The 11,613-nt window shown below is 38.8% G+C and overlaps 1 protein-coding gene across 1 annotated transcript; it reads right to left on the bottom strand.

The window, feature by feature from the left end:
- Positions 1–143: 143 nt before the first annotated feature.
- Positions 144–11,587, bottom strand: tubgcp2 (tubulin gamma complex component 2). The gene is made up of 18 exons (XM_032575041.1): positions 11,500–11,587; positions 10,983–11,146; positions 10,267–10,395; positions 9,937–10,104; positions 9,030–9,186; positions 8,727–8,934; positions 7,926–8,125; positions 7,466–7,655; positions 6,909–7,054; positions 6,651–6,831; positions 6,352–6,532; positions 5,661–5,833; positions 5,015–5,143; positions 4,234–4,354; positions 4,013–4,156; positions 2,518–2,619; positions 1,922–2,079; positions 144–513 (listed from the first exon to the last, which is right to left on the bottom strand). Exons 2-18 carry the CDS (start codon positions 11,130–11,132, stop codon positions 438–440), a joined length of 2,613 nt encoding a protein of 870 aa, XP_032430932.1. The 5' UTR covers positions 11,133–11,146; positions 11,500–11,587; the 3' UTR covers positions 144–437.
- Positions 11,588–11,613: the final 26 nt, after the last annotated feature.

Raw genomic sequence — 11,613 nt, 5'->3', positions numbered from 1 at the left:
CTGTTGGATTCTTAAAGTTGTGTGCAATTGACCAACATATAAGCAAACAAACCAGCAAAATTATTTATGCATTTTTCTTAAACTAACAAATAAATGCATGAGGTTGCTCACACGGGGATTTTTTTTTTTTGAAATACAAAAAATGCTGACTAAAGATCACAAGTTTTATTTAACTTCAAATACACAATTCCACTATACAGGTGCAATAAGTTACCAACAATGAGTTACATTTCTCAAAGCTGAAGCATTAATAGGACTCTGCACATTAAAACTAAATTTCATACAATATTGTATATATATGCACATGGATGTATCAGCAGTTAAAAGCTGCAGCTGTCTGCACCGTGGTTAAAGGGTGCGGTTTGAGTGATGCACAGCCATGAGGAGAGGTCCTTTTACTGCAGAATGACATTTTATTTCCAAATCCAGAAGACATGCTACGCTGCAGCTTTTTGACTGCGCTCCACAGCCATCCTCTCCAGCCGCTCCGTGTAGAATCCGTTAAAGTCCAGCCTGTGGAGTCAAACACATCAGGACTTCCTTTTAAAACCATTTGAAACTGTTACTTTAACTGCACAAGTTAATAATAAAGCTACTTAAACTAGCATACGATAAATTACTTTCTGACTATATAAATAGCAGGAAGGAAAAATATGTGGTAGTCTCTTTTCACATGCTTTATGAAAATAAAACCAAGTACATAAGGCATACTTTATTTTAACAAGCACATTTATGTCAACATTTTTTGAAAGTTGTGCAAAAGATCACAAGTTACAATCAACCAACTTGTGATTGCAATTTTGTCAAGTTGCAATCACAAGTTCAAATGTTCCAAAATTTTACTGGTATTCATGCAAATAATGTAAAAATTACATATAAATATCTAAATACTCTAAACAGTGGTGAGTGTATTCATCCTGTTCTATCCCTGTTACACATCTGTAGGTGAAAGTTTTGGGGAGTTTGTCTTGTTACAAGGTGAACCTGTTTTAGGACTATCAGAGCACAGATGTTGAATCCAGATACACATTTCAGATGTTTATATTTGTTAAAAAAAACATTAGGAAACCACATCTTCCACTTCATTATTTTCCACTAGTTTGTGTTGGTCTATCACATGAAATCCAAACCAAATACATTAAAGTTTTGGATGTAATGAGACTATGAAGACTTTAGCAAGGCAGAGAACATCAGTAAATATATCTGGTCATCTTTTGACTTCCATATTTATCATAAATATCCCTGTAATGTTACAGCAGCGATGGGAATGAAAAAGTGGGCATGATTTTTTTGGTTGAAATCATTCTAGAAAAGATCACCTCATCCTCAAGGCTTCACTTTCAAGCCATTTTGATTCAGCATCTCTTTGCTCTCTCTAAGCCGGAGCATTACAACCACCACTTACCATACTTAAGCTGATGACACACAACTTCTGTTTCAATGCATGATCACAGTTTCTTACTGTCATTGATGACTATGCTCATTAAATGGAGGAAAGGGGCCAGAATCCACTCCAGTTTAATGCAGAAAAGACAAAACTAAATGCTTTTGGTCCAAAGTGGACTCAATGAGATTTTCTTGCCTTTTTATTGTAATCCTTAAATATTGCATTTTTTAAATGTAATTTTTGTGTACTTTTCTTTCCAACACTTTTAATAAACTGTGTATGAATGATGCTACACAAATACATTTGACTCACCTATTAAGAATGTATTTCTGCGGTCACAGTTCTCTAAACTTGTTATTGGGTTAGATTTCTAAATGTTTGAGAAACACCAGGCCTAAAGTAAACTAAGTAGTACATTTGCCAGGGTTGTGAATGATCCAGAATAAAAAGTAGAAGTTACAAAACTAAACCCCGGTTTGCTCTGGGAAACAGTGAAGGGAACTGTAAAGTTCAACGTGATGCTGCTGGGTTTACCTGTAGATGATGCTGATCATGCTGTGCTCGCAGTCGTTGGTGCTGTAGATGCTCAGCTTGTCCAGCAGGTCCAGCAGCATCATGCTAAAGTTGCTGTCGAACTTCCCGATGGTGGCTTCGAAGCTGGCGTCTGACTGAAGGCCGTCCTCGGCTAAAAACTGAAGCAGCAAAGAGAAACGCAAACTGGACGATCAACCAAAACCGCTCACAGGTGTGGGCAATGGATGGATGGTATTTTTCACTCTCTGGTTTTGTGAATCTGACTTAATTTAGTTGGAAGGTTAAATTAACAGTAATTCATTCATTCCCAGTGCCTACATGGTAACTATATCACTTTATTTTCCTTTTGGTCAATACTGTACACTGCAACCTACTTTCGACTGTATACAAAACATTAAGTTAAAATTGATTGAGCGAGTTTAATTTTATAATCTCTGACACACATTCAGTGAAAAACTATTTTAAAAAGTAGACTGAAATGTATTGGTTCATATTTGGTACAACACAGTGAAATGAATACATTTCAATTTACCATTAATAGCAGCACGGTGAGTTTCTAAGAGGGCAGAGTTGTAAGGAGCATCATCTTTAAATACCTTTTTCTCCTTCTCATCCAGCTGTTCGTTTGCAGCTGCAGGTCTGTCCACCGCTCCCTGTTCGTGGGAGAGGCGCTCCAACCTCATGCTCTGGGTAAATGTCTACAAGACCCAAGAAAACACGAAAGAGACAGAATATTACTTGTCATGCAGCTCAGAGGAAGAAATCAGATCTCCGAAAGCTAAATAAAAATCCAGATTAGTCTTTACAAATGCACTCAGAGAAAAACCTAACTTGCACAGTTTAAAGGCAAGTCAAGCAAGTTTAAGCAAATGTACATAAATCTTTGAGTTTGGGGTGAAAAAAAAATCTCCAAGTTTCACCAAAACAAATGTAAGATTTTTTTAAGACCATTATGAATTAAATTTAAGACATTTATCGCAACAGAAACGCACAAAAGGAAGTCACAAATATATAAATGATACACATTGCCAACAGAAGTGATCCACTGGCTACGATGAACATCGTCCAGCCAGCTGGTGATAAAATTTACTCTTACCCATGATGGCTGTAATAAAGCTAGCTAATTTCACCCTTCCTAGCCAACAGAGGTATATTAGGTAGTGGTAGCCTCAACCGCCTCAATGCACAGAATTCAGTGCAGATGTCTGCGCACGACTACAATTTTTAATTAACACTAAAAGAAAACTACATAGTCTTAAATTTTGCCACAATAAAAATTAAGACGTGTGATTAACGAATTTAAGGCCAACTTATTTTTTTTCCTCCCAATTTTTAATGTATGAATTAAAAACTCAATACTGTTACGGCTGCAGTGGGTCTCTGCCCGTTTTCCTTGTAGGGTTCTGGAGACAGGCCTTGTGCAGGCGTTATGTTTTTCCCTGATTGGTGCTCTGCTGCTTTAAAAGCTGCCATGCTGCAACAGACAGGAGGCTTTTTCCCTCTCCCTCCTCAGAACCCCATTTGGTTTGGTTTGTATCTTATGGTTGAGTTTTGTTAGGTTTGTTTTGCATTTGTTTATTTCTAGTTGGTTATGGGAAACATGAAACATGAATCTATTTTGGTTTCTCATTTCAGGTATTCATTTTTCAGATTTTATTTCTTTAGTATAATTTAATAAATTCAATTTTCATTTAATCAGAAAATCCTTGTGTGGTCTCCTTTAATGTTACCCCACCAAACGAGCCTGGTGGACGTAACAATACTTTTTAAGGATGCATGGATACCTTGAATCCTGCTGACCTAAACAGAAAAAGGTTCAGTCTGAATTATTGTCCAACAATGAGAAAGAAAATGTTTTATATTGTATGTAAATATCTGCTTTCATATGTAGTTACATGCTGAGCTGCTGTCAGAACAGGAAACAGCCACATCCTGTGGATTCACGTTTTTTGTTTTTTTTTACTTCAGTCTATTTTTGAAACTTCTTTCCTGATGTGCGAGTATGATTTATCCAAGACGTTGGCCTTTTGAACCCTATAGTTTAAGCTGATAGATTATTTTTTTTCTTGTCATTTTCCCACTTCCACAGACCTGTATGCAGTTAGTGAACATGACGCAGACGGACATGAGCTTGGAGAAGATCCTGAGCAGCTCGGGGTTCGTCAGCATGCAGTCCTTCAGACAGTTGTCCAGGAAGCTGGTGTGATGGCACAGAACATCGTCGATGTTCGAAGCCTGACGAAGGAGAGCAGTCAGTCAGTACTGGAAACAGATTAAACCTGCGTGAGGATTTGTTGAAATGATTCTCTCACGGTTTTCAGGTTGTTCTCCATGACGTGCCAGGTCGGCTCCATCACCTCGAACATCATGTAGTACTGGATGTTCTGAACAAAGTTGAGCATCCTCTGGCGCAGGGCGAACGCAGCTGAAAACCTGCACAAAGATCAACTTTTACTCAAGTATTACCACTTTACATTTCCTTTTTATGTGTCTTCTAAGTGCATTTTGTAAAGATTTCAACATTTTTACAGTATTTGCATCACTTTCTCATTACAAGTATGATTCTTCTGTCATCAGTTTCTATGACTAATGTCTAATAATAATAATAATTAGGGATGACCCTGTTAAATCCCAGGTTATGTCTTGATTTCAGATGATTCCCACATTTTTTGAGATTGTGTATTTTTTACCCCTGGAATAACAGAATCTAAACTTCTTTTTTTTCCCACAGAGTAGGACTAAGCTGCACAGAGCAGCTGAAACATTATTCTAAGTTTTAAGATGATCAAAATAAAGTGTTATGCATACGATTACCTGGAACTGCATTGAAATATGTATCAGGTTTAATTATGAAAGAGTTATATCCATACAGCAGAGACGTTAACAAGTCGGGTTTTTTTTTTTTTTTTCAAAGTCCAAAGTCAAGTCTCAAGCCTTTCATCTGAAGTAAACATTTTCTCAATAAATCCACAACATGTATGTCACCTCTCACCCTGTAAATTCACTTTGCATCAAGTATTTTCTGGTCCATTTTTGTTTGCACTTTTCTACCTTTGCTTAACCTTTGGAAAACATTCAATTCTTAAAACTCACCATTTAGCAGAAGGCAAAGAATACAACTTGAAGTCTTTGTTGCTGATCCAGACGTTGCACAGCAGCCGCTCCACATGTTTGCAGTAAAACATGTGTCTGAAAAGCATCTGGTACCTGGTCAGAGCTTTCCTAAAAGAATAAAAAGGATCGCTAAAGCTTTTTACTCATTTACAACCAAACGAGTAAAAAGGTTTCACAGATTTGAATAAATATCTGAATAGATTTGACAATAATCCACTATTAAATAGTGGAATCTATGTTAATAAATGGAGTCTCAGCCTATAAAAAAATCCTGATGACAGTGTCTCTATTTACACATTTGCTTCAGTTTTCCTCTGGGTTAGGGTTAGGGGGTTTCACATTTTAAATGTCACCTTTTCCATCAATTTTTAATCAAATTAGTCAGCTTAACCAACATCAGCTGTGATGTTCAAGGTTTTCTGTTTATATTTCAGTTTAAGCTGCTCAAGGCTTACAACATATCTGCTTCACAGTCATCAGCCACCACTTTGAATTTTAACTAAATCCCAACGTTTCTCCAGGAAAGTCAATTGAAACTGGAGGTTATGTTTGCAGATTTCTGTTCAACGCTATTTTAAGTTTGAAATTTAAAAAAAATCTGTGTTTAAGTGTGACTAAGTGGAACCTGTTGATGATGAGCGACAGCGGCCACTTGACGATGTAGTCGAAGGAGAAGGCCTCCAGCCCGCTAAGGGCCCCATCGGTGGGCTCCGCGTTGATGATGGCCTTCTCCTGCTTGGTCTCAATGGCGAGAACGCGCAGCAGCTGAGTGATCACATCATGAGGCATCAAGTCGATCTGAGGACAGAGAAGGTGGACATCAGAAAAAAGTGAGCAATTTTTTGAGTTCTGGAACTGAACCTGGAAAAACTACCGACTGTCTGGGAGACACTTATAGTCCCAGACAGTATAAAAAAATATCAAACCTTTGAATTTCTCTCTTAGACCGCAACCCAACTTCCGCCATCATTATTATTATTATTATTATAACAGTCATAGTTCTGTTTACAGACACTCTCAGTGAGTGCCAGCTGGAAATATCCTCGAAGGAAGGAATGATTCCTTAATTTTTCCTGGAAAATTAAGGAATGAAATTCCATATTTTCTCAGGCTGTGTAGAAACCGAGGGGTGTGTATGAACAAGAGTATTTACATCAAGATGAAATTGATGTAAAAACTCTCCACTTTTACTTAAGTTTTCCCTAATGATTAACTTTGTTAAATGTTCCAATCTCAGGCTGTTTCTGCATAACCTGACTGAAACTGAACCATGTTGACACAACCATAAGAAAAGCAGTAATACGACTTTCTCCCACCTTCAGGTCGTCTTTGAAGGGGTCGGTGTTGGCTGTGCTCATCCTCAAAGCCAGCTCCAGCAGTGCTTCGAGTCGGGGAGGAACAATGTCATCCACCGGTTTCTTTAGCTCCTCCTCTGTCAGGTCCATGAAGTGCACAAAGAAATCTCCTTTGTCCATTAAAAAGTAGTGCTTGATTGACCTGGTGGACATAAAGTAGACGCTTATGATTTAAGGTCGGTAGGTTGAGTTGTTTTACTCAAAGGAGAGGGGTGGAGAACGAGCAGAAACTTTCACTGCAGCATCTCTCCATCATTCACCTGAGACGTAAAACCAACTCCTTCTCATCCATGAGGAAGTCCAGCAGGACCTTGCTGGCGTAGTTGTAAGATTTCTCTATCTGCTCCACGTAGGCCCGTTCCTTCAGCGTGTACAGCACCTCCTTGGCATCCGGACATGTCACATCTCGGCCGCACTCCCGCACCACATTCAGGTACTTTCCTATAAAATAGTAAAAAACAAACAACTGTTAAAACGCAGGACCTAAAAAGCCGCTTCATGCTTTTGTTTGTTCTTACCTGTGCTCAGTATTTTGTCGGCCATTTTCTGGAGAAAAGAGGGGATCCGGTGCTGTACGATGGTGTATCTCTGATCCCAGTATTTGTCGTTGTAATCTTCCTGGATTTTCTCCTTCTGCAGCTCGTGCTCCTCCACCATAAACTCGCTGTGCAGCAACAAAATGTAGACACACACTAAGAACATCCTCAAGTCATTTTTGCAGCATCATACAGTACTTCTTCATATTTTGTTACATTACAACCACAAACTTTGCATTTTGTTGGCATTTTATGTCATAGACCCACACAAAGTAGTGCATAAATTGCTAGGTGAGCAGAAAATGATAAATGTTTGCATTTGTTTCTTAAGTGTATCAAGGTAAGATACACTTCAGAAAGAAAAAAATATATATTTTTCTTCTTCGCTTTTATTCAAACATAGAAGAAAAAGTTGTAACAAGGTAAAATTTGACAAGGTTTAAGTAATTCATACTTTCCTTTGGCTTTTTTGTTTTTTCATTGATTCATGTAAAAATATAAAGAAAATACTTTTCCCTTTCTGATTTAGCTGTACGAACCTGTAGGGATCCTTGATGATTCCTCTGTAGATCCACTTCTCCAGGATTTCAAAGTACGGGACGCTGGCTGCTTTAGTGAGGTAGAGGCACAGCTCCTGAGCCTGGCTATCGCCCGTGTAGTTGAAGGTCCGGTCATGAAGAAGGCTTAGTGTCGCTCCGCCCATACATTCCCCTTTGTCCAAAGAAGAAGCTGAAAATTTTATTTTTACAGAAAACGGTTAGTGAGAGTAATTTCAGCTACAGCTGTTGGCATTCATTAGGCAATACATGACTATTTATATTTTAAAGGTCTTCTGAAGAACAGAAGATTGCTTTATTAAAAGCAGGTGTGAATTTTGTTGTTTGTGCCTGCGGCGCCCTCTAGTGAGAACGTCAGGCAAAACAAACCTGGTTGAAACTGCAGCTAGAAGCAGGGACTACAGAGTCAAATATCAGATCAAAAAAGCGTTCAGCTTCTTACCGATAGACGCCAGGATCTCCATGGTCCTCATGGTGGGTTGGATGTAGAACCAGAGTTTCTGCAGAGACAGAAGCCCTTGCCGCTGGAGGTGCTCCAGCTGAGTGACCAGGATCAGGTACTCCTTCATCAGGGTCCTCATCGCCGCCGTCAGAGCGTGGTTCACCTGGCCGTACTCAAAGGACGACTTCTCCTCAATGAACCTGGAAAACACATTCAAGCTCTTTCAAGCAGATTGAAAAGAATCAAGTTTAAAAGTTCAACTTTCTTAGTAATTCATTATTCCCCTCTATTTGGGATCTCTCGAAAACAGATCCAGTCAGTCAGCATGTGGTTTATATTGTAACTTCACAGCAGAGTAAATGTCTTATGAATTATTTGCTGGATTTTGACACATTTTTCATGATTTTCCTGGGTTCTTAATCATGAGTAGCAAATATATTCTACAGCTTAAAGTGAGTAAAGACATTAGATTTCTGAGCATTTTTACTTGGAAGAAAATGACTAAACAAAGACCACAGTAAGTTAATTTCTGTAATTTTTAAGATTTAATCATGTAACATAGATGTAGGAAAACCAAAATTTGATTATTACAAGTGAAGAGAGAAGAAAAACAGAGGAGTATAGAGATGACGCCATTAAAATGAGTATTTACTTAAATGAGGAACGAAGTCCAAAATGACCTACATCTGCAGTTTATTTTAATCATAAAGCAGTAGATTTTAAGCGTTTGTTTCTGTTAATGTTGATGATTACAGTGTAATCATGAAAATGACAACCTAAGATTCTGTTTCTTCTCTTTACCGTGTTATAGTTGAGTAATATGATGCGACTGGCAATATTCTGTTAACCAGCTCCTTGATGGACATGTCCAGCGATGCATCAACTATAAAAGAGCGGTTCTGCCTCCCCAGGACAGGCTGAGCGGTGATGTCTCGTCCATCCACCCCAACCAGGACGAACAGCAGATCCTCAACCACAAACTGCTCCTGAGAGGGGAGGGGCAACGTGCCTGGCCACAAGAGATAGAAAAAAAAAATTACACAGGAATCAGCACAGTAACACACAAGTGGCATAAATCAGTAGGACAGCCAGCTCCGTGTGTACCGATGGTGACAGCTTGATCTGCAGGAGCAGGGCTGGTGATGAAGTCTCCGATGAGAGCGGGACGGTCGTAGACCCAGTTAGGAAACACGGGGTTGGGCTGTGTGGGGTTCTTCTTGTTGTGTTTGTCTCGCAGCATCTTCCGTGTGACTTCAGCAGGCTACGGTCACAAAAAAATTAAAAGCAATAAATTTTGCTGGATTACAAATTGCTCCAGAAATTATTGCGATGTGGAGGATCTTCAGGGTGATCTGAATCTTAAAAAGTCAGATTTTTTTACTGACAAGTGATCAAATGAAATTAAACACTGCCAGGTTGTACCCACAACATAACTCTTCAGTATGAATGTTGAAACTGCAGGAAGAAGACTCAGAGTTAGCAACGAGGTGTTATAAAACTAAAGTCACATAAAGCACAGTGCTATAAGACGTTATTTAAAAATGAATCTGTATTTTTTGACATATTGTTTTGACATGTCACGAGTATTTACACTATAAGCAGAGACATCAATAATGTGAGAGCAGTCCCTTTGAAAATATGGTTTTACTATCTTTTTAAACAGGCTTTAAGGGGTTGCTTTTTCACTCTCTTGAAGTGATAATGAGCCGTAAACAAGTCACTAGATATCGTAAAAAACCCAAAAAACTCCTTTTAATGGCTTCATACATCTCTGAGCTTCCTCTAACTTAATTTTAAACACCGGTAAAAATAAAAAAACTACCTCCGAGACATCTTTACTCAGCAACCATCCACACCTAAAAGTGTTGTTGTCATGGCAACCTGGTAGCTGTGACTACTGTCAGCTCAGCGACTGGAACACGACCAGATTTTTGAGCTGCCAACCAGTCAGGACCAAAGAAGATGAGAATCATCCGCCTCCAGTCACTAGACAATTTTTTTTTTAACTCACCAAAGGGGCGTTGGAGCTGGCCGTCACGTTGCCGAGCTTCTTACGCAGTTCATCCAGCTCCTGCATGGACATCTTTGTGCTGGTTTGAGGCAGAGAGTAACTGGTCGCAGTGGTTGGGTTTGAAGACTCTGACCTCTCTTTGGCATTCTGCTGTAGAGACTGAAGTGTCTAAAATATAAACACAGCAAAAGCAGGTGGAAAGGTTACTGACACTGAAAAAATTCTATATTTAGCAGGAAAAATGTTTCTATGAAATGTTTGAAAAAAGAAAAATTAGAAAACGAAAAGAAAGAAAAATCACTCCAAATATGCTGTGTTATCACACATTACCTCTTTATCCTCACAAAGTTTGGAGAGCAGATATACCAGAGGGTCAAGATTACGGACATTTTTGGACTTCAGCTCCTCGTATTTCCTCAGAAAGTCTTCAGGTGTTTTTGAGAACTCTGCTAATTTCACCTGAAAATTATACAAAATAATTTTTATTTAAAAACAAAATATTTCCCTGGCACCATATCTCCAGAGTTTCCCCAGTGTATTACAAGCCTGGAGGGCCACCATGCTTTACTTGTGCACCCATCAGGCGACGCATCACTTATTTATTTAAGTTTTATTCAAATGTATGCATTTTTTAAAAGATTTTATAGTTGGTGTTCAGATATTACTCTTCCAATCTTTCGATAACATCATTATGTTATTGAACTTTAAAAATGTTTTTAACTGAAAAATACAGCAGGCCGTTGCATGAATGACTGCCTGAGCGCCCCAACCACAGGGCTTAGCAAGTTTCCTGAGGGAAACCTTGTGTCGCCTTTCAGTAATGAATATAAAATCATATTTTAACTCTGAGTATAGTTTGTGACACCTAAGTATACATCAAAATTTAGTTCTATTGAAAAATATATAAATATTTAAAATTTTCAGAAGGCAGTAAAAAAAAGTATCAACAAAAAATGACCAGCAAGTAATAGATGGATGTAACTGAACAGAGGACGCTTTCTGTCCTCTTTCCATGTTTCATACTTGTGTTGGTGTGTGTGACTCACCTTGGCACTGTGAGCAGAGACTGTGGTGGTGACATAAGGAGTCCTGTGCTTCTGCAGCAGGTCGATATATCCCTCCGCCCCATCCCCTCCTCGGACCTGCAGGAGGCTGAGCAGCTCGTTCACATCATGGTGGATCCTGAATTCACTCATGATGGCTGTGGCAGCTGAAAGATATTTTATGTTTAAGTAGAGATGTTGGGACTAGCTAAGCTCTACTTCAGAGAAACATCTGCATCAGAGCTGCTGATTCAAATGGACAATAGCCTTAGCAAGCTTATCCTAATATAACTGGACTCTAAACAATTTTAAAAGCCGTTTGTTCCACTTAACAACGATGACGCGCAGCTGCAGTTTACGTTTTCTGAAAGCTAACTAGCCTGCAAGATGTGGATGCTAAATAGTTGATAGCTTACCCAGTTAAGAAATAAAACAACAAACACCAAAATATAACAATATTACACCATTTTCCTAAGCCGTAATATATATATATAGCGAAACTCTAAGGTTGGTACAATACCTGTTGGTCGAATTAAATAACAAATTTCAACAGCAGAGATACCAAACGCGCCCACCACCACTCAAATGCTGCTTCTTCGTTTAAAAACATTCCTATCACGGACTCAACACTGGC

Source organism: Xiphophorus hellerii, chromosome 10, assembly GCF_003331165.1.
Source record: "Xiphophorus hellerii strain 12219 chromosome 10, Xiphophorus_hellerii-4.1, whole genome shotgun sequence".
NCBI classification, from domain to species: domain Eukaryota; kingdom Metazoa; phylum Chordata; class Actinopteri; order Cyprinodontiformes; family Poeciliidae; genus Xiphophorus; species Xiphophorus hellerii.
Note: the sequence above shows the minus strand (reverse complement) of the source record. Positions and strands in the feature narration are given on the sequence as shown.

Excerpts from the sequence above, each read along its gene's own strand:
- tubgcp2 (XM_032575041.1), bottom strand. The coding sequence starts at position 11,132 with ATGAGTGAATTCAGGATCCACCATGATGTGAACGAGCTGCTCAGCCTC. Across the intron at positions 8,126-8,726 it reads TATTACTCAACTATAACACG|GTTCATTGAGGAGAAGTCGT; the intron begins GTAAAGAGAAGA and ends TGTGTTTTCCAG. Across the intron at positions 4,157-4,233 it reads TGGAGAACAACCTGAAAACC|GCTTCGAACATCGACGATGT; the intron begins GTGAGAGAATCA and ends CTCCTTCGTCAG.